Below are 22,897 nucleotides of genomic sequence, written 5' to 3'. Positions count from 1 at the left end.
TCCCAACCATAGCGAGCCCCATCACTACCCAGTGGGAGTCACCTGTCTCCTGAAGTGCCTCCCATCTCAACCTGGTCTTAATCCCCCATCGTCTCAAGAGATTTACCCATAGCTGTTACTTAACTCCCACTTGCACCTGTTGGGGACCTCATTTCCTCTTCATACAGACCTCCATCCCTGCCTCCTGAAGACTGCATTCTGTCAGTAAAACCCCAATACCGGCCTCAGCAACCTCCAACCCAGCCTTAAAGAAAGACTATCCAGGTCTCCCAGATTCCTCCCCCGCACCTCCAGTCCTCACTGGGACACCCCCACAACACTGCTCTCCATAGTTCATGCTCCATTAGCCACTAATTGAGAGTTTACTATGCACCAAGTCCTATAATAGTTCCAGGATCCAGTGCTCCCTTCCCTTGGAGTTAGGGATGGGGGAAGCAGACAAATTTAATTTTTATATATTAAAAATTATTTAATTACTAGGGGGGTGAGGGGTTAGGTGAGCCTGGTGGTGGGTATTAAGGAGGGTACGTATTGCATGGAGCACTGAGTATGGTGCACAAACAATGAATCCTGGAACACTGAAAAAATAAAATTTAAAAAAATTATTTAGGTACAAGGTGTGACAGTGGTTCCAAAGAAGTACGCTTGGACCGCAAGGAAGAGTTGGGGAGTGTGTGGAGGGGATAGGCAACCAGGGAGGTCTCCTCAATCATGATTTCTTATGAATGTGGCCAGATCCTCCAACTGGACTACCTTGGGTTTGACCCTAAATGTTCTCATTGTTTTTTCTTAAATATCTATATTAGTCTCATCCAAAGTAATAACCATAAAAAATCACAATTTTCATTTTCTCATATTCACTAAATATATAACTCCTAAGAGTAAAAACAAACAAACAGACAAACAAAAATTGCTCAAAGGTCCTTTGTCAGGGCGCCTGGGTGGCTCAGTCAGTTAGGTGGCTGCCTTCTGCTCGGGTCATGATCCCAGGGTCCTGGGATCGAACCCTGCCTCAGGCTTCCTGCTCAGTGGACAGGCAGCTTCTCCCTCTCTCTCTGCCTGCCACTCTGCCTAATTGTGCGCTCTCTCTCTCTCTCTGTCAAATAAATAAATAAAATCTTTAAAACAAAACAAAAAAACAAAGGTTGTTTGTCCTGTGGAACATTACCAGCCATTGTTCCTGATAAGTTGCCTCACAGACCCTCCACTTACACACCCCCTCAAGGTCCATTTCTACTGATGAACTCCCCATCTTGCGCCAAATACAGCCCCTGTCTTCCCCAACACTACACCCCTTCCCCTCTCTATTCACACTTGCACAGCAAGCCCTGAGCAAATGACCCCAAAGAAAACCTACCATTTTCCCAGATTGCATGCCTCACCTTCTTTCCTGGCAACTTTGGAGACCTGGGGCCCTCCTCAAGCCCTAAACACCACTTTCCATTGCCTCTCTGACAGGAATGGGGCCAGGGATCCCTCCTCCATGTCTTTTCTTCCCCATTGATCCAGTGGCCTCAGATTCTTGTCATCTCTCCCCTTCAAGAGCTTCTCAATATAAACTGTTCTTTTTAAAAATTATTCAAGTTCTATATTAATACATTCACACTCATTTAATTAGAACTGACCCTTGAACAACATGGGGGTTGGGACACCAGCCTTGCACACAGTTGAAAATCCTGTGTATAATTTCTTTTTCCTTTTAAAGACTTTATTTATCTGTTGTTTGAGAGAGAGAGAGCATGAGAAGAGAGAGGTCAGCAGGAGAAGCAGACTCCGTGTCAAGCAGGGAGTCCAATGTGGGACTTGATCCCAGGACTCCAGGATCATTACCTGAGCAGAAGGCAGTTGCTTAACCAACTGACCCACCCAGGTGCCCCTGTGTATAACTTCTGACTCCTCAAAAACATACCTACTAATAGCCTACTGTGACCAATAGCATAAAGTCGGTTAACAAATATTTTGTATGTTATATGTACTATATACTGTATTCTTAAAATAAAACTAGAGAAAAGAAAATGTTATTAAAATCACAAGAAAGGGGCACCTGGGTGGCTCAGTGGGTTAAAGCCTCTGCCTTCGGCTCAGGTCATGATCCCAGGGTCCTGGGATCGAGCCCCGCATCGGGCTCTCTGCTTAGCAGGGAGCCTGCTTCCTCTTCCCTCTCTCTCTGCCTGCCTTTCTGCCTACTTGTGATCTCTATCTGTCAAATAAAATAAATTTAAAAAAATCTTTAAAAAATAAATAAATAAATAAAAATAAAATAAAATCACAAGGAAGAGGGACATCTGGCTGACTCTGTTGGTAGAACATGTAACTCTTGAGGTTGTGAGTTTGAGCACCACATGGGGTGTAGAGATTACTTAAAAATAAAATCTTTAGAAAAGAGAGGGGATTGGGGCGCCTGGGTGGTTCAGTGGTTTGGGCTGCTGCTTTCGGCTCGGGTCATGATCTCAGGGTCCTGGGATCAAGCCCCGCATCGGGCTCTCTGCTCCGCAGGAAGCCTGCTTCCCTCTCTCTCTCTCTCTCTGCCTGCCTCTCTGCCTACTTGTGATCTCTGTCTGTCAAATAAATAAATAAAATCTTTAAAAAAAAAAAAAAGAGAGGGGACACTTGGGTGGCTCAGTAGGTTAAACTTCTGACTCTTGGTTTCAACTGGGGTGCGGTCTCAGGGTTGTGAGATTAGTCGTGAGTCAGGCTTGGTACTAATCAGGGAAATCTGTTTGGGATTATGTCTTTCCATCCAACTCTGCCCTCCCCCCATGCCCTCCTCTCCCCGCTTGGCTCTCACATGCTCTCTCTCTAATAAATCAAGTAAAATTTTAAAAAGATTGTATTTATTTATTTGAGAGAAAGAGACACATCGAGAGAGGGAACACAAACAGGGGGAGTGGGAGGGGGAGAAGCAGGCTTTCCACTGAGCAGGGAGCCTGATTCGGGCCTTGTTCCCAGGACCCTGGGATCATGACCTGAGCTGAAGGCAGACGTTTAACAACTAAGCCACCCAGGTGCCCCATAAATAAAATAAATCTTTTTTTTTAAGATTTTATTGATTTATTTGACAGATAGAGATCACAAGTAGGCAGAGAGACAGGCAGAGAGAGAAGAGGAAACAGGTTTCCTGCTAAGCAGAGAGCCCGATGTGGGGTTCAATCCCAGAACCCTGGGATCATGACCTGAGCCGAAGGCAGAGGCTTTAACCCACTGAGCCACCCAGGTGCCCCTAAAATAAATCTTTAAAAAAAAAAAAAAAAGAAGGGAAAATACATTTGTAGCACTGCACTGTAAAAAAAATTCACCTGCATAGTTGAAACCCATGTTGTGCAAGGGTTAACTGTAATTTAAAATATTTATTACAGTAGCACCTGGGTGGCTCAGTTGATTCATCGTCTGCCTTTGGCTCAGGTCATGATCCCAGGGTCCTGGGATTGAACCACACATCGGGCTCCCTGCTCAGTGGAAAGCATGCTTCTCCCTCTCTGTCTCTCTCCCCACTCATTCTCTCTCTCAAATAAATTTTAAAAATCATAATAAAATAAATAAAATATTTATTACATCCATATTGTGTTAGACATTGTTCTAGATGCTGGGGACATGCCATGAACATAAAGACAAAAATCCTTGCTTTCATGGAGTCATAGTCCTGCAGGCAAGATGGACTGTAAACAAGAAAAAAAAAAGAGAAATATTCTGAGACTTTATATATTTTTTTCCTCTGCAGGAAAGGAAGCTACTTTAGACAGGGTGGTGAGGGAAGGCCTCTCTGAGGAGGTAGACTTGAGAATTGAAATGGAGTCATATGGAGGAAGGAAACATGTGGAACTCTTTGGCTGTATCATCTTAGGCAAGTGCAAAGACCCTGAGGTCTAAATGAAAGAAGACCAAGGACTGTAAAGGAACAACTGAGGGTAATAAGTGAGGTATGGGTACAGGAGGATGAGGATGGAGAAACAGACAAGGCCATTGTGAGGGTTGAGATTTAGTTCTGAGGGTGATGGGAGGCGGCACTGGACAGTAAAAGTTTCCAGTAACACAAGTCTTGGTAGTTTTCCATATATCCAGGTGTACAGGCACATACTTGATTTTTATTTCTTCTTCAGGCCTTCGCAAATTTTGCTCTGTCTTACCAAAATGCTGTTCTTCCACCCTCACTGGAACACCACAAGCTTGCCTTTGTGCCTCCTCTAAAATCTTTCCTTGATCTGCCTGGATGGGATCCTTCTCTCCATGGCTGTTCCTGTTTCTCACAGTACCTGGTACTACTGCTTTCACGTGATACTTCTCTTGGAAATCCCCCTTCCTTCCACCCCCCTCAATAGGAGCTCTCAAGCACCGGAGGTACTTCACCCTTCTGGTTGGAACTCAGAGCCTGACACAGATTAACCTGAGAAATGCTTGTTAATTGACCAGTTGACTGACAGAGCAACTGAATGAGTTTTCAGGGATGTAGAATCCATCTCCAACAGGCTCCCCATTCGGGCTGAGCCCTGCTCTGTACTTTCTGCTCCTCGCCTCCATCTCCTCATCTACCCAGATCTGTCAGTCCTAGGTCCTGTTTCCTTACACAGCTTAGAGACTCCTGGTATACCTAACATGGTAATTCTAGGCATGGAGCCAAGTAGGGAGGAAGGAAAGTTTGGGAAACTTCCAGTGTCCCCTTCCACAATGAGTGCTCCAGCCACCCCAGAAATGTTAACTTCTCCATGGGGAGAGAACTCAAGAGCAGCTTAAACCAGATTCCCAGTTGCAAGGGAAAGGAAGTGAGGACTCGCATAGCTGGGCCCTGACATCTTGTTCATTGGCATTGGTAGGAGACAGCAAAACATGGTGGTTGCTATGGGCTGAATTGTGTCCCCCCAGAATTCATATGTTGGCATTCTAACCCCTAGTACCCCAGAATGTGACTGTATTTGGATATTGGGCCTTTAAAAGAAGTATTTAAGACTAAGTGAGGTTATATAAGTGGGTTCTATCTAGTATGACTGGGGCCCTAAGAGGAAATTTGGACCCAAATATGTACAGAGAAGACCATATGAAGACACAAGGAGAAGACAGTCAACTACAAACCTTTCAGTGTTCTTCAGAGGATATTTTTATATTTTAATGTAGCATTGCCACCATTTTCAGAGGAAGGATTACCTGAATAAGCCAGTCCACTATTACTGAAAAGGAAGAAAGGGAGAAGGAAAGGAAAGGAAAAGAAAGGGAATCCAGTTTCAGTGCTAAAATATGCCAAGTATAATTCTTCCTTCACTGACCTCTGACACCGTCTTCTGACACTGACCCAGGCAAGAATATCCCAGATAAATATAACATGACCCAAGTACTAGGGGATACCCTCACAAACCACAGCCACCACTCAACATGTAGCTGTTATCCAATGACAACTCCACACAGTGATAACACATAAATTCCACCCACCAGTACTCTGGAAGATGTCAACCCCAAACTGTACTGCTTCAACAAACATATGTTGGACACCCACCATGTGCTAAGTGCTGGGATTACAGCAGAGAACAAGACAGACAAAGTTTCTACGGTCATGGAATTTACAGCCTGGTAGGGGCAACAGACGATGGACATGAAGCAAACAAATGATTTCAAAGAGTGAAAAGTTATACGAAGGAAATAAAAGGGATCAGCTACTTTAGATGGGACATCTAGGAAACCCTCTCTGAAGAGGTGGCATTTGATCTGAAACCTGAAGACTAAAAAGGAGCCCGCCATGCCGATAATGAATCCCAGTCAGGAAAATTCTAGGTGCAAAGGCGCTGAGACAGGAGCCTTCTTGGCATGCTCAAGGAACGGCAAGCAGGCAGGCCATTTGGACTGGAGAGGAGTGAGGGGGCAAGTGACAGGGTATGAGGTCAGAGAAGGAAGCAGGGGCCAGATGATAGTCTCTCTTGTGGGCCGGGGGAAGTAGTTTGGATTTGAAGAATAAATGGGAGCCCCTGAGATATCATGTGAGTTATGCCCGAAGAAGTTTGCTAGGAGCACTGTTACCCAATCGGGACAGTCTTGGGTACAGAAGAGACCTGGCTCCTCCCAGTGTCACCCTCTCGATTCTAGGGAGGGTGGCTCCTCTTTCAGAAAACATTTCAAGCGTTCAAGTGACATATCTCCTGCCAAGCACCAAGCAAACAGGCTACCCGGTTGGACAAACCCAGGTGTGCTGTTCTGGCGTTCCTTGGAGCTAGGTGGGCGGAGCCCGTTGTGATTGGTTACAAACTCCCCCACTCTTCCAGTCAGACCTCTCGTTCCCCGTGTGAGATGAGTGAGCCATTTGATTGGCGCTTCCCGTAGGAGTGACAGCAGACGCAGCCTATGAGCCCAAAGACCCGGCTGCCCTGTCTAGAGCAGCCTGCTGTGCCGCCGGAACCCGGGGCTGTCAGTGCTGGTCCTGCGGCTCGCCCCTACCCCGCGCGCCTCTCGCACTATGGCGGTCCCGCGGCAGATGCGAGCTCTGCTCCATGCGGTCAACGCACTGTTGCGCAAGCGCCGCTACCACGCTGCGTTGGCCATGCTTAAGGGCTTCCGGAACGGGGCAGTGTGAGTGGGGCCGTTGGGCTGGGCCCGGGCAGAGGGATGGGTCCTGCTCAGGTCGGAGAAGCGGGTTCGGGGCCCGTTGCCATTCTGTGTGCCCTTGAGCAGCCCTGATGTGTCTCTAGGCCTCGGTGTGCACTCTCTGCACAGTGGGCGCTGGGGATTTGGGGTTCCCAGCGCCTTCTGAGCTGGGGCTCCCATTAAGCTGTTTCTGGGTCCCCCGTGCTTTGCAACCTGGCACACATGCCTTGACCACCTCCCACTCCAGTCCTTGTATTCCCTCGTTTGGGCCGCCCCTAGCCCCCTGCTTTGTGACCTTGGGTCTGTTTGGCTTTAACAGTCCCATCGGCACAATGAGAAGTGGCCACTGGCCTCTAGCAGGCCAGTGGCGCATTGTGTGTATGTGCATTAAGCTGCCTGTGGACTCACATCCCGTTTCTCACTACTCATCTGTATGACTCTAGCTCTAAGTCCCCATCCGGCCCAGAAGACTCTGGAGCATAAGCCTTTTGCAATGACTGTAAAAGATGGTGCAGATATTTGCTGGATATTGATTATATCCTGGCCATCCGATCTGCTGAAAAGGAGGTCTTGGGGTCATTTCACCTGGCTGGTAACTGCAGGGGAGCTCCCTGATGTTCTGATGTGCCAGAACTAGTGATGCAGCAAACTGTACAAAGACTTGTCCTCTTGGAGTTGACATGCTAGTTAGAGGAGCATGCCAGGGCGGTGAGAGTGCCTCTGGACTGCCTCTGTTCCAATCTTGGTGCCACCTACCTGTGTAGTGTTTTGTTTTGTTTTAAGATTTATGGATTTGGGGGCACCTGGGTGGCTCAGTGGGTTGGGCCAATGCCTTCGGCTCAGGTCATGATCTCGGGGTCCTGGGATCAAGTCCTGCATCAGGCTCTCTGCTCAGCGGGGAGCCTGCTTCCCTCTCTCTCTCTGCCTGCCTCTCTGTCTACCTGTGATCTCTCTCTGTCAAATAAATAATAAAATCTTAAGGAAAAAAAAAAAAGATTTATGGATTTGACAGAAAGCACACAAGCAGAGGGAGAGGCAGAGGGAGAGGGAGAAGCAGGCTCCCCACGGAGCAGGGAGACCGATGTAGGACTCAATCCCAGGACCCTGAGATCATGACCTGAGCTGAAGGCAGACACTTAACTGACTGAGCCACCCAGGCGCCCCTACCTGTGTGATTGCGAGCAAGTCAGTTAGCCTGTCTGACCCTCACTTTCTATAAAATGGGGCTGGTAATAATACTTACATCATGCTGGGGCCCCTTACTGCAATGCCAGGCTCTTGGCTTCCGTGAGAACCCAGAGTCAGGTAGGATTGGTTCCAACTGGGCCTGAAGACTTTATCAGCCATGCTTAACTGTGACTAAGGTGGGATAACATCAGTGGCCCTTTGCCAAGGTATTCTTAGGACAAAACAGAGATGAAAATGAATCATACAGTAGCCGCAAGTGGTTGTTGCCCAATGCTAGCTTTGTACACCTACTTTCAACCCAGTTGTCTTTACGGGACCCTTCCAGCCAGGGTAGTCACTTGCTAAGGTAAGGCCCTTTTCAGGCCCAGTTCCTTCATTTCAAAGCTAGGTGCCTTCATCTCTTCTGGCCTCAGTGTCATCCTCTGTAAAATGGAAAAAGCCTCACCCAAGTGCAGTGCTCTAAGGCAGTGATCCCATTACGATTCAGTGCTAAGACATCATGACCATCTGTAAGGACCTAGAGTACAAGGTCCTAGTGAGATTTGTCTTTAAAGTACTGTGGCAGTACCAGGCATGTTTTACAGAGGAGGTGATTGTGTTGTTTTGAAGGGCAAGTTGTAATTTGCCAGAAGTAGAAGGGCAACCGAAGCAGAGGGACTGTTTGAACAAAGGCCTGGAGATGGAAAAGAATATGCTATTTGTGCAGAGAGGCCATCCGTTCAGGGAGGCAGACTTGGACGACTAAGTCATAGGAGCTTTGTAAAGTTGAACTCACTGATTTCCACTCCTAACTATATAAGTGTGCATCTCTAAAAGTAAGAGCATTTTCCTATATGGCTAAATTATCATGATTATACTTTATAAATTAATAATAATCCTATAATGTTGACTACTGTCCAGTTAATAGTGAAATTGTCCTAGCTACTCCCTAAATGTTCTCCCTAAATGTTAGTTTGCTGAGACTAGACGCCTCCCAGACATCACATTGCACCTGTCATTATGTCCTTTAAATCCTTTTAAAGCCTGCGCATCCCTTTTTTAAAATTTTACTTTATTTATTTGACAGAGGGAGTACAAGCAGGGGAAAAGCAGAGGGAGAGGGACAAGTGGGCTTCCCTGAGCAGAGAGCCTGATGTGGGGCTTGATCCCAGGATGCTGGAATCATGACCTGACCTGCAGGCAGATGCTTAACAGACTGAGCCGCCCAGGCATCCCATGCACATCCCTTTTTTCAGGACATAGAATGGTGATACCTGTGAATGGTATCAACTGGCTCCCACCTGTGTTTGAGGGCTCTTGGAATGGGGCCTGGCAGATGTACAGTGTTGGGGACACTATTCCACTTGTGTCTGGGGAATAAGGAAGGACTCTTTTCACTCTGGAGAGCTGGCGGAGGCTGAGGGTCTCTTTGTACAGGGGAAAGAGATATAACTTTGGAGGAGGGGAGGGAGACAGCTTGCCAGAATGGGGTTCCTGCCCACTGCTAGCCAGAGGATAAGATGAGAAATTCAGCAATAAGATTCTGGCTTCAACACATTAACATTTACAAATTTGATTTGCATTTTTTTAAAAGATTTTATTTTTTTATTTGACAGAGAGAGCACAAGTAGGCACAGCAGTACGCAGAGGGAGAAGAAGAAGCAGACTCCCCACTGAGCAGAGAGGCTGATACAGGTGTGACCCCAGGATCATGACCTAAGACGAAGGTAGACACTTAACCCACTGAGCTACCCAGGAGCCCCTTTAATTTGTATTTTTAAAAATTAGGTAACATTAGGGGCACCTGGCTGGCTCAGTCAGTGGAGCATATGACTCCTGATCTCCAGGCTGGCTCGCCTGTGTTGGGTGGAGAGATTACTTAAACATAAAATCTTTTTTTTTTTTTTTTAAGATTGAATTTATTGAGAGAGAAAGAGAGCATGAGCTGGGAAGGGGGGTGGCAAGGGAGAGAGGTGGGCGGGAAAAAGGAGAAGCAGGCTCCCCACTGAGCTGGAAGCCCAATGTGGGGCTCCATCCCAGAACCCTGAGACTATGACCTGAGCCAAAGGTAGATGCTTGACCGACCAAGCCACTCAGGTGCCCCTAAAAATAAAATCTTAAAAAAAAAAATTTAGGTAACATTCAGAGATGCTTGGGTGGCTCAGTTGGTTGAGTGTCTGCCTTTAGCTCAGGTCTTAATCCCAGTGTCCCAGGATCCAACCCCGCATTGGGCTCCCTGCTCAGTGGGGAAGTCTGCCTCTCCCTCTCCATCTGCCTTTCCCCCAGCTCATGTTCTCTCTCACTCTCCCTCTTTCAAATAAATACATAAAATCTTCTTTTAAAAATTAGGTAACAGGGGCGCCTGGGTGGCTCAGTGGGCTAAGCCACTGCCTTAGGCTCAGGTCATGATCCCAGGGTCCTGGGATCGAGTCCCGCATCGGGCTCTCTGCTCGGCGGGGAGCCTGCTTCCTCCTCTCTCTCTCTCTGCCTACCTCTCTGCCTACTTGTGATCTCTCTCTGTCAAATAAATAAATAAATTCTTTAAAAAAAAAATTAGGTAACATTCAGAAAAGGCATAAAAAGTTAGATGCTTTGGGACACGTGGCTGGCTCAGTCAGTGGAGCATGTGATTCTGATCTCAGGATTCTGAGTTCAAGCCCCACAATGGGAAAGAAGCCTACTTTAAAAAAAAGTCAGATCCTATGAAGTCCTGCCCACTCCATTCCTCTGTCACCGAGTCCCCCTCCCTGGAGGTGCCACCTGTGTCCAGTCTCATGTCTCCCTCCAGAAATATTGTCTGCAGATACAAGCAGATACATGTAATCTTCCCCACACCTTTAAGTTTTATTTTGAAATAATTTAGGTTTATGAATTACTTCATTTTACACAATTTGACATTTTATTAATCTCGTTCCGGCAGTGCACATAGAGCTGTGTCAGCCTCTCACATCTGTGTAGCATTCCACTCAGTGGTAGGACCATTATTTATTCATCCGAAAGCCCCTGTGGGTGGACATGAGTTTGCTTCTGGTCTTTTGCGGTTTCTAACAAGCCTGTGATGAATAGGCACAGATACTCATATGACAACAATACATAGCTCCTGGTCATGTGTGTCAGGAGGCCATCAAGGATTTTTAGACCTTGTAGCTTGGCAAGATCAGGACCTAGAGCTGGAGAACTTGGTGGGGACAGAGGGAGTCCAATAAAAAATAAGAAAGGAAGAGGCACTAGTGTTGGTTGAACTAGAACTTTGACATGTGCTATGTCCTTAACTGCTAGAAGCAACTCGGAAACAGAGAATACTTTTTGCTGGAGGGAGAAAGGAGGCAGAGAGGTTAAGTGATTTATCCAAGTTCATACAGCAAAAAGTGGCAGGGCTTTGGCAACAAATATACAGGATTTCCTTTCCACTACCCACTTGAGTATAGTTAAAACAATGGGGGCGCCTGGCTGGCTCAGTCAGTAGAGCAATGCAACTTGATGTCGGGGTTCTGAGTTCAAGCTCCACATTGGGTGTGATTATTTAAAGATAAAATCTTTGAAAAACCAACAAAAAAACAATGAAGGAGAATGTATACATGCTCACGAAATCCCCAGTTGTTCAAATGAGGAGGTAAAAGGAGAATCGGGGAAGAGGTTTGAGTCTTAAAAAGAGGCATTTCTGTAACACTTAAAATGTCTGTTCTGGGACACCAGAGTTCATTTGGAGCTATTGATCTTAAGGTTATGAGTTCAAGTCCCACCTTGGGCATGGAGCCTACTTTAAAAAAAAAAAGTTTATTTCAATTATTTTAATTTTTTAAAAAGATTGATTTATTTATTTTAGAAAGAGAGGGAAAGCACCCAGTGGGGAGGGGCAGAGGAAGAGGGACAGAGAGAATCTCAAGCAGACTCCTTTCTGAGTGCACTGAGTGTGGGGAGTGTCTCACCATCAGATCATGACCTGAGGCATAATCAAGAGTCAGATGTTCAACTGACTGAAGCCACCCAGGCACCCCTCAGTTATTTTAATTTTAAAAGCAATGTTTAACCATTACAGATCATTTCAGAAATATGGAGAAGTTAAAAAAAAAAAAAAGACAAAAGTAATTTCCCGTATTCCTCTGGCTCAGGAAACATTGCTAATAACAATTGTGGCATTATTTCCTTCCAGTTTTTTTTTTTAATCCCTTTTTAGAAAGCTGAGGTCCTCTTGTGTATCATAGTTGGAAAGAGGTACATTTTGAATAGGTAGAAGGAAGTATGAGGTTACTCAGCAACTGTTGTAGAGAATTTATTAACTTTAAGATAGACCAAGCTAAAGGTAGAACCTTCCAGAAATTACCTTCCCTCACAAATAATTAAGGGCTGCTCCAGAATCAGTCAGCAATCCTGTATGGAGCACATTATTATACATCAAGCACCATGCAAGGTGCTGGGGACTCTGCAGAGGACACATCAAACACAGTCCCTCACAATGCCTGCCGTCTAGGGGAGGAAAGAACTAATCAGAATAGAAAGAAACTAGGAGTAATTGAGTCATTAACGCAGGACTGTAAAACACCGCAGAGAAGCTTGGAGCTCTGTGGTCTTGGAAATACTGCCCTAACCTGGTCTGGTGGGTAAGAAGCCTCCACAGAGGTGCCCCTGAGACTTGAAGGCTGAGGAGTTCCCGAGGGAGCAACTCTACACTGCCAATTGGGCGGGGCCTTTGCCACACATTGTCCCCTTTCATTGAAATTATAACCACCCTCTAGCCTGACATCCCCTTTGGCTGTTAGGCAAACCGAGGCTCAGAGAAGTTGAATAGCAGGCCTGAGGCCCCACTACCAAGAAGGTGTCAGAGCTGGGATTTGAACCCAGATCCAACTGGAAAGCCAGCATTATCTCCCCTTCCAGGGTGACGTTAGGATTAGGGCTGAAGGGGGTGGGGGATGAGGGGACAAGGCATCAGAGAGCCGGGAAAGAAACTGTGAGGCAGTGATGCCATCCATAGTAACTGTTTCCTTTCATTTCTACAGCTACGGAGCCAAAATCCGGGGCCCTCACGCGCTGGTCATGACCTTTCTCTTCCGGAGTGGCAGGTACCCACCCCCTCTGCACACCCCCAGACTGGGGGAGAGTGCAGTCAGCCCTCGGTGCCAGGACCCTTGCACTAGCTTCCTAGTCAGGTCCAGCCGCCCCCCCGCCCACCACCTCCACAAGTACAACTCTGATCCTATGAGTCCTACTCAAAAACTCTCCGTGCTCCCACGGTCCTCCGGAGAAGCCCAGCTTCCTTCCTTCAAAGGCCCTCTCCAACTAGTGTTGAGCGCTGGCTGATGCATGGAGATGTTGAATCACTGTATTATACACCTGAAACTAATATAACAGTGTCTGTTCACTATATTAAAATAAAAACTTTTAAAAAAAAGTCCCTCTGCTGCCTGGGTGCCGCTGTATGCCCACATTCCTCCCTTCCGGCCCCTTGGAGTGCTCCCGGCTCCTGGGACTCCCGCGTTTGCTCATGCAGTAACCCCCTCCAGGCGCGCCCTTTCCTCTTCACCCCACCCTTATTTCCCTGTTGGCAATGCATACCATTCATGTGAGGAGCACTAGCTAGGGAGAACTGTCCGTGACTATCCGGCTCCCTCAAACATCTCGGCCTTCCTCCATCCACCATTGTTTTCCCCTCGGGACACTTCTCAGGAAACCACTCCGTGGCCTGGTTTTTAACATCTGTAGCCTCACCTGGCGCTTAGAACAAGCGCATGTGGACAGTCTCTTGGCCAATTCCAGCTCGCAAGATTTTCTCTTTTCGTATTTTTATTTAGAATGGTTCCTGTATTTATTTATTTATTTATTTATTAGATTTTAATTATTTGAGAGTGTGAGCACAAGCAGGGGGAAGGGCGGAGGGAGAGGGAGAAGCCGACTCCGTATGAGTAAAGAGACTGACCCAGGGCTGGGTCCCAGGACCCCGGGATCAAGACCTGAGTGGAAGGCACAAGCTTAACCGGCTGAGCCACCCAGGTGTCCCTAGAAACATTTTGAAGGCAAGATTAGCACCAGCAGTTAACTGGGAAATCCACCTTTCTTGCATTAGAACTGGCAACACTAGAGGCATCTGGCTGACTCAGTCAGTAAAGCATGGGACTCGATCTTGAGTCATGAGTTGGAGCCCCATGTTGGTCACAGCGTTTACTCAAAAAAAAATAAAAAATAATAAAATAAAATAAAGGTTAAAAAATAAGAGAACTGGCAACACCAGGCTCATATTCCTCTGAGGCGAGAACCAGCTGACTCCTGGCTGTCCTCACTCACCAGGCAGATTTCCACAGGTTCCAGTAGACCCTCTTAAAGGCCCTCATCTAGCCGTGAGAGCACCTGATTGCAGGATCCTTGAATTGACCTCCCAGAGTACACGCTGCCCTTCTCCCTGTGTTCTCTCACTGCCCCCTAGTGACTTAATTTTTAAAGGATAAATAGAATCCTTTCCTGACTCAAATGGGCACTTTTCTCAGGATAAAGACAAAACTGCATGTCCCCACCTCTCCTCACATTCTTTCCCCACCACATTCTCTGGTCAGGCCTTGGTTTCTCTCTGTTCCTTTACTCCCCACTCTCTGTCTCTCCTCCGGACCTTTGCACATGCTGATCCCTCTGCCTAGGATGCAACCCCTCTCCCCTCTCCATCTCATTGAGTCCTCATCCTTCGGATCCCAGAGTCATCTCTAGTCAGGGTGAAAGTTTGACCTTTGCTTTGTGATAATTTATGTTTGTCTCTCCCATTACATCATATACCTTATGAAGGCAGGAAGCTTTTTTCCTCAGAATCCTATCCCTAGTTCCAGTACATAGTAGGCTCTCCCTTACTCCGTCCTTCATGTCTTCACATGTTCATGGCAAAAAGTAATTTACTGAGCACCTACTAAGTGCCAGGCCCTGTTCTGAGCCCTGGGGATCAACAAACCAGGTGTAGACACCAACCTCTGGTAGCTTCCACTGCGGTGGGGTGGGAGCCGGAGAAGAATAAGCCTATAAGTGTCAGCCGGTGGAAGAGCTGTGAAGGTAAAGGAAGACAGGATAGTCAGGCTAGGCTCTCTGAGGAAGTGACCTGGAGTCAAGGCTGAGGACATAGAAGCTAGAGGCCTGGGGCTGAATGAGCCTGGGCCACCTGCTGGCTCAGGTTTGCATGCCCAGGGGGAGAATGCCCTCGGGGCAGTTGGGCCCACACTCACTAGGGGTCCCTGTGTTTGTGCAGCCTCCAGGAGAAGCTGCGAGCCATTCTGCAAGCCACGTACACCCACTCCCGGAGCCTGGCCTGCTTTGTGTTCACCTATAAGGGCCTCTGCGCCCTGCAGGCCCGCGTGCAGGGCGAGACCTACCAGGTGCACTCGTTCCTGGCCGCCTTCATCGGGGGCTTGATGGTGTTTGGAGGTAACAATAACATCAACAGCCAGGTAAAGACCCTTCCCCAGGATGGGGCTCGGGGTGCAGAGGCTGGGACAGGAAGATTGTGGTCTGGGTATAGAATTCGGGGTGGCGATCACAAAAGATGAGGGTTTTTTTTAAGATTTTATTTATTTATTTGACAGACAGAGAGAGCACAAGCAGGGGGAACAGTGGGGAGAGAGAGGGAGAAGCAGACTCCCTACTGAGCATGGAGCCTGTGTAGGACTCGATTCTAGGACCCTGGGATCATGAACTGAGCCAAAGGCAGAAGTTTAACAACTGAACGATCCATGCGCCCCCTAGTTGTTGTTTTAAAATCCTTCTTGGGTGACATAAAAAGTTGGTAGCCCCTCCTTCTGCCTCCCTCAAATTTATTAAGTACTTTCAAATTATAAAAACCGTGGTTTATTTTCGCATTTTAAAAATGCAGAGGCGCCTGGGTGGCTCAATGGGTTAAAGTCTCTGCCTTCGGCTCAGATCATGGTCCCAGGGTTCTGGGATTGAGTCCCACATCGGGTGCTCTGCTCAGCAAGGAGCCTGCTTCCCCCTCTCAGTCTCTCTGCCTGCCTCTCTGCCTACTTGTGATCTCTGTCTGTCAAATAAATAAAATATTTTTTAAAATACAGATTAAGCACCCTCTGTATGTCTGGGGCACTTCTAGGTGTTTGGGGTGTATCATAATAAAATTAGAAAATAAATTGAAAAGAAAGCTCCCATCCCCCTCCAATTCTCAAACCGCTGTCCAGGAATACTTTAACTGTGTCTTTTTTTTTTTTTTTAAGCCTTTTTTTTTCTTTAAGATTCTATTTATTTGAAAGAGAAAGCATGAACCTAGGGGCAGAGGGAGAGAAAGAAGCAGACTCCTTGCTGAGCTTCTAAGCCCCACATGGCCTTGGTCCCTGGACCCTGAGATCGCGACCTGAGCTGAAGGCAGAGGTTTAACCCACTGAGCCGCCCAGACCTCCCACTTTAACTGTGTCTTGTGTGCCCCTTCAAAAATTGTCTGTGCTAGTATCTGTACCCACCAGGAGTTTTTCACCAATGAGATCACACCACACTCTTTCTTCACAGAATGATGTATTTAGGAAATCTTTCTTGTCAGTCCGTCATTCTTTTTAATACCATCAGAGCTCTCCATTGTGTGACTCGACTGGCCTTGATTTCCCCCGTCTCCTCTGGATGGACGCTTAGAGGGTCTGTAGTCTTTTGCCAGGACACACACACATATTCGTCTACATCTTTGTTTGGCTATGTGTCAATCCATCTGAAATTCCCTTACCACAGAACTATGGAATCTATAGATGTGAGCATTTTGAATTTTGAGAAAGTTTCCCAAGGGTTTTGGGGGGCTTTTTTTTTTTTTTTTTTTTATTATTTGGTTAGAAATGTCACTGGTCTGTGAACTTCTAGGGACTAGGAATCCTGGGCATAGCATCTCCTTTTACCTCCCTTCCTTTCCCTGACCCCGGGTAACAACTACCCTGACCTCCATTGCTAAAATTTTGTTATATCAAAAATGTTATGTAAGTAGAGTCATTGAAGTATATAACCTTTGGTGTTTGGCTATTTCACGCAGCATAATTCCCTAGAAATTCATCCAAGTTGTGTGTGTATCGATAGTTCATGCCAGGGCATGGACGCCCCACACTTTGTTTAAACATCCACCCACCGACGGACATCTGGGTTGTTTCCAGCTCTTGGCTATTAGAAATACAGCTAAGAATATTCTTGTACAAGTTTTTGGGTGACCATAGGTTTTCATTACTCCGGAATAAATGCCCAAGAGTCCAGTTGCTGGGTCATATGATACATGCATGTTTAAGTTTTGTTTTGTTTTTTTAAAGATTTTTATTTATTTGACAGACAGAGATCATAAGTAGGCAGAGAGGAGGCAGAGAAAGAGGAGGAAGCAGGCTCCCTGCAGAGCAGAGAGCCCAATGCGGGACTCGATCCCAGGACCCTGAGATCATGACCTGAGCTGAAGGCAGAGGCTTTAACCCACTGAGCCACCCAGGCACCCAATGGTTAAGTTTTTTTAAGATTTTTATTTTTAAGTATTTTGTAATCTCTGTAGCCAAAGTGAGAATCAAACTCAGAACCCCCAGATCAAGAGTTGCATGTTCCACCTACTGAGCCAGGCCAGGTGCCCCATCCATTTCTTTTTTTTAAGATTTTATTTATTTATTCATTTGAGAGAGAGAGAGAAAGAGCTCAAAGAAAGCACGAGTGGGGGAGGGGCAGAGGATCTCAAGCAGACTCCACGCTGAGCTCGGAGACCCACGCAGGACTCGATTTCCAGACTCCAGAATCATGACCTGAACTGAAACCAAGAGTTGGATGCTTAATTGACTGAGCCAGCCAGACACCCCCATGCATGTTTAATTTCTTAAGAAACTGCCAGTCTTTCCAAAGTGACTGTACGATTTTACATTCCCATCAGGAATATACGAATGATCCATTTTCTCCACATCCTAGCCAGCATTTGGTTTATCACGTTTTTGGTTGTTGTTTTTTTTTTTTTTAAAGATTTTATTTACTTATTTGACAGAGAAAGAGATCACGAGTAGGCAGAGAGGCAGGCAGGTGGGGGTTGGGGAGCACTCCCCACTGAGCAGAGAGCCAGGACCCTGAGATCATGACCTGAGCTGAAGGCAGGTCATCATTAACCCACCGAGCCCCCCAGGCGCTGCGGTTTATCACGTGTTCTTAACTTCAGCCATTTGATAGGTGTGCATTGCTTCCATTGTGGTTTTAATTTGCATTTCCCTAATGGCTAATGATGTTGAACATCTTTACATGTGCTTATTTTTCATCTGTAGAACCAGTTCGGTGAAACATCTGTTTGCATCTTTTGCTTATTTTCTAGTTGGATTGTTTCCTTTTTTACCATTGAGTTTTGAGAGTTTTTTAAAAAAATATATATCCCAGGGCACCTGGGTGGTTCCGTGGGTTAAGCCTCTGCCTTTGGCTCAGGTCATGATACCAGGGTCCTGGGATCGAGTCCCACATCGGGCTCTCTGCTTGGCAGGGAGCCTGCTTCTCCCTCTCTCTCTGCCTGCCTCTCTGCCTACTTGTGATCTCTCTCTGTCAAATAAATAAATTATATATATATTATAATTATATATATAATATATATGTATATATATTATATATATTATATGTATATATAATTTATTTATATATAATATATATATACATATTATATAATATGTATATATGTGTGTGTGTGTGTGTGTGTGTGTATGTATGTGTGTGTGTGTGTATATATATATCCCAGATAGAAATTTTTATCAGATACATGTTTGTAAATACTTTCTCTCAGCTGTAGCTTTTCTTTTCAGCCTCTTCATATGGGCTTTCACAACCCATTTTAAATTTTGATGAGATCCAGTTTACCAATTTTTTATTTTTATGTGGGCCGTGGGTTTTGGTCTCAGGTTACCTTTCAGTTTTGAGCCATGTAAATATATTCATTTTCTAAAAATGTTAGTGAACAAGAATGATAAATTACAGCAAAGAATAGCAACATTAAAATACCTGCTACAGGGGCACCGGGGTGGCTTGGTCAAAGCCCCCAACTCTTTTTTTTTTTTTTTTTTGTTAAGATTTTATTTATTGGGTGCCTGGGTGGTTCAGTGGGTTAAAGCCTCTGCCTTCAGCTCAAGTCATGATCCCAGGGTCCAGGGATCAAGCCCCACATAGGGCTCTCTGCTCAGCAGGGAGCCTGCTTCCTCTCTCTCTCTCTCTCTGCCTACTTGTGATCTCTTTCTGTCAAAAAAAAAAAAAAATTAAAAAATAAAGATTTTATTTATTTATTTGACAGAGATAACAAGTGGGCAGAGAGGTAAGGGGGGACCCGGGGGGTGGGGAGCAGGCTCCCTGATGAGCAGAGAACCCCATGCGGGGCTCGATGCAGGGCTCAATCCCAAGACCCTGAGATCATGACCTGAGCCAAAGGCAGAGGCTTAACCCACTGAGTCACCCAGGCACCCCAAGCCTCCAACTCTTGATTTCAGCTCAGGTCATGATCTCAGGGTCTTGAGATTGAACCCCGTGTCATGCTCTGCACTGAGTGTGGAGGCAGCTTCAGATTCTCTCTCTCCTTCTTCCTCTGCCTCTCCAACTCCCCCCAATAAATAAATAAATAAATAAATAAATAAATAAAATCTTTAAAATATCTAATACCTACCACTTCAAATCATCTTGCACACTAGCTTTGAAAAACACTGACCCAGGCTGGCTCAGTTGGAAGAACATGAGACTCTTAAACTTGGGGTCATGGGTTCAAGCACTACGTGGGGTGTAGAGATTACTAAAATAAAAAAAGAAAGGGAGAAAGAAAGAGAGAGAGAGAGAGAGAAAGAAAGAAAGAAAGAAAGACCGACCCTGATCCCATGTGCAGTAGGTGCCCCAGGACACAGGGGTGGGCTGAAGGGTCCCAGTGGCTGGGAAACACCCCCCCAACCAAGTCTGGTCCCTCCCGTAATCCCCTGTCATTCCCTCCCTGCAGATCAACATGTACCTGCTCTCACGAGCCCTGTTTGCCCTGTGCCGCCTGGGTGTGGAGAAGGGCTACATTCCTGAGCCCAGGTGGGACCCATTCCCGCTGTTCACCGGGCTGCTGTGGGGGCTGGTGCTGTGGCTCTTTGAGTACCACCAGACCACTCTACAGCCTTCCCTGCAGTCCTCCATGACCTACCTATACCAGGACAGCAATGTCTGGCATGACATCTCAGACTTCCTCCTCTACAACAAGAGCCACCCCTCGAAGTAATGGGGCCCCCGAGGTGCTGACGGGGGCGTCCACAGCCGAGATCAGCTCCATCGGCGAATCCCCCTAAAGGATCCTGCCTTCTCAAGATCATGGTTCTCTGACTCTAACTTGTATTGTCCCAGGGTTCCATTTGCTGAAGCAAAAGCACTGGTTTCCAAGTCCCGTTAAGTCCTCTCCATTGGTGGAACGAGTGGTGAATTGGGCTCCAGGGCCTCAGTCATGATTCCAGCTGTGCTGCTGGCTAATGAGAGACCAGGGAACACCCTCCCCCCCCACCCCCGCTCTGGGCATCAGGTGTCAGCGAGCCCAGAGGAGGGCCCTGAAGTCTCTTCCTGGTAGGTTATGGTCTTTGACCGTTCTGTGTACCAGGACTCCTTGCCAGGGGCGGGGCGGGGGGGGGCAGCAAATATGTTTTTAGAAAAAATTGAATTCCTGGGCTCAGGTGATGCTCTAGTGGAGAAGCTTTAGAATTCCACTGTCCAATGGAAGCACAATGTGATTCACATATGTAATTGAAATTTGTCTTAGAAGCCACGTGAAAAAAAGTAGGAAGAAGCAGGTGAGATTAATCTTAATTATATATTTTAACCCAGTATTTCTAAAATATTATCATTTTAACATACAAAAATTAGTATAAAAATTGAGATATTTTATATTCCTCGTTCTTATACTAAGTCATCAGAATCAGGTATGTGGTGTATACTTAGAGTGTGTCCCAATGGGGACCGGCCATATTTCAAGTGCTCAGTAGCCGCATATGGCTGGTGGCTACCATATTGGTTAAAGAAGATACGGAACACTTCTATGCTTGCAGAAAATTCTAGTGGACAGTGCAGATACAGAGCTAGGGGACATAGGTTTGAGTCCCCACTCCACCACTGTATAACCTTGGGGAAGGTTTCTTAGCCTCTCGGAGCCTCAGCTTCTTATAAAATGAGGATAATCATAATACACACATTGGATTTGTAGAAGTAAAAGAGCTGCTATTACTACTAATTACTTCCATTAGTGAGCTCCTACTTCCTCCCAGGTGCTTTGCATGTATTATTTTTTAACCTATACAATGACCTTACAGGTGTGTATTTTGATCTTCATTTCACAGATGTGGACACAGGATCAGAGCAGGGAAGTCACTTGCCCAAGATAATCAAGATAATACAACCAGTATGATAGCCAAATCAGGGTTTGAACCCAGAGCTGTCTGAACTCAATACCCGTGTTGTTGTTGTTGTTATTTTTCAGTGCCTTATGTTAAATTTAGAAACCTAAGCTATGCTATGCAAATATTAACTAGTTCTAGGATGGAGTCCAGAACATCGTGCAAACTCAAATGCCCAGAGGGGTCTGGCAAGGGGTATAAGTGAAAACGTTGTGCACTTGGGAGTGATGGTAGCCTGGGGAACCAGAGACTTATGTGCCCGTCCGATTTTTTAAAATCACTGGTGCTGGACAAATCAAACCAGGTCTCCAGGAAGATGTGGTCCATGAGCTTCCAATGTGAGACCCTTGGTCTAGTAGGAATACTCCAGTCTCTTTTTAGAAATTACTAGTAGAAATGTGCACATGAGTCACTGGTGATCTTATTAAAATGCAGATTCTGACTCAGTGAGTTTGGGGTGGGGCCAGAGAGTCTGCCTTTCTCACAGGCTTCCAGGTGCTGCTGTTGGTGCTGCTGGACGGAGCCGAACCTCGAGTAACAACCTCGAGTAGTAGGGACGGAACCGAACCTCGAGTAGTAGGGAATCATGCGCAGCCAGCCCAAAGGAGGAAGCCGAGTCACAGAGCTGTTAAGTAAAGGTGGTGGGATTAGGCCTGCTTCTGACAGCAGTGCTCTCAGTCCTGACGTACTACACACTTGGAGAAGGTGATCTGAGAAGGTCCCGCATTCCCTGTGTGGAGGCTGAATGAGATCCTGAGGTCAGGAGAGGAAGGGGGAGGCCATCAGCAAGCAGATGCTGGGGGGCCCCGCCCAGTCCCCTCCAACTTCGCACTTGACCGCACACCAGCCAACTCTTCCAACTGCCACCGCTGTGTCTTTCTGTCTGAGGCTCTCATTTGCCACTGGCACCTGCTCTGCCACCCACAGCAGGTCTGGAGGATTAACAGGGTCGATCACTCTCCAAGGTGGACACTCCACAGTGGCTCCCAGAGATCCCTGGCCGGACTGAACTCTGGCTGCCCACAATGATCACTTGCTTGATAACTGCCCGCACCCCCGCCTTTCCCCATCTTCTCCATCCCTAACGTAGGATCACTTCCCAGAGGAACCACTTGCACTGAAATCCTTGTCTCGGGCTCTGCTGTTGAGGAAACCGAAACTAAAGCTGGCCTCTGGTGCAGCAAGCTGAAAGCCAGTGGAGGTTTGGACAGAGAATTCGGAGGAAGAGTGCCGGGGCTTGGCCCTGTTTGCTTGGGCAAAGGACTTCACTGTTCTGTACCTCTGTTTCTTCATCTGTAAGAGAGGCGTGCTAATTTCAGTCGCCTCACAGCACGATCTGGAGGATTAAACAACATGATGAGTCTAAAGGAAGCACTCCGTGAATGTTTGCTTATAATGTCTACTATAGCATCCAAAGGGAGGAGGAAACGTGGTCCTAAGAACTGAGTAGCCCCTGCTCTTAGCCTCTCCTACCCCCTCAGCCGAAGGTAGAGCCTTGGCTCCCTGCCTGCCCAGCATCCCCCCACTGCTGCGGGGGGCTGGCCGGCTGCACCACCGACTGTCTCTGCTCTCTAAGAATAGGTTTCCCTCACAGATGGCATCTCTCTGGATCCTGCCAGAGCATCTGGTTCCCCCAACTGCTCACTCCAGGGAGTGAGGCTGTGTGGTCCTTGCTGAGGAGCAGAGCTCTGGCTTCCAGCAGACCTGGGAGGAGTCCCCGTTGGCTCCCTCCGAGCTGAGCTTCTATTTCCTAAGATCTGTAAAACGGGCATTGCCAAAGGGCCCTTGGAACACAGTAGGCACTCTGTAAGTGCTAGTTCCTG

General features: G+C 46.8%; 1 protein-coding gene across 3 annotated transcripts; it reads left to right on the top strand.

The window, feature by feature from the left end:
• The first annotated feature begins 6,335 nt into the window (after positions 1-6,335).
• PXMP4 (peroxisomal membrane protein 4) lies at positions 6,336-22,441 on the top strand. 3 transcript variants are annotated; one of them, XR_006607858.1, is made up of 5 exons: positions 6,341-6,546; positions 12,729-12,791; positions 14,951-15,149; positions 19,652-20,250; positions 21,018-22,441. XR_006607858.1 is itself a non-coding variant. In XM_045084089.1 (4 exons), exons 1-4 carry the CDS (start codon positions 6,434-6,436, stop codon positions 19,913-19,915), a joined length of 639 nt encoding a protein of 212 aa, XP_044940024.1. In that variant the 5' UTR covers positions 6,341-6,433; the 3' UTR covers positions 19,916-22,441. The 3 variants fall into 3 exon arrangements, 2 of the variants coding, with proteins under 2 accessions (XP_044940025.1, XP_044940024.1); XM_045084089.1 differs by having other exon boundaries at positions 19,652-22,441; XM_045084090.1 differs by lacking the exon at positions 14,951-15,149 and having other exon boundaries at positions 6,336-6,546; positions 19,652-22,441.
• Positions 22,442-22,897: the final 456 nt, after the last annotated feature.

Source organism: Mustela putorius, unplaced genomic scaffold, assembly GCF_011764305.1.
Source record: "Mustela putorius furo isolate JIRA1106 unplaced genomic scaffold, ASM1176430v1.1 tig00000743_pilon_pilon_pilon, whole genome shotgun sequence".
Taxonomy (NCBI): domain Eukaryota; kingdom Metazoa; phylum Chordata; class Mammalia; order Carnivora; family Mustelidae; genus Mustela; species Mustela putorius.
Note: the sequence above shows the minus strand (reverse complement) of the source record. Positions and strands in the feature narration are given on the sequence as shown.

Excerpts from the sequence above, each read along its gene's own strand:
- PXMP4 (XM_045084089.1), top strand. The coding sequence starts at position 6,434 with ATGGCGGTCCCGCGGCAGATGCGAGCTCTGCTCCATGCGGTCAACGCA. Across the intron at positions 6,547-12,728 it reads GGCTTCCGGAACGGGGCAGT|CTACGGAGCCAAAATCCGGG; the intron begins GTGAGTGGGGCC and ends TCATTTCTACAG. Across the intron at positions 12,792-14,950 it reads TTTCTCTTCCGGAGTGGCAG|CCTCCAGGAGAAGCTGCGAG; the intron begins GTACCCACCCCC and ends GTGTTTGTGCAG.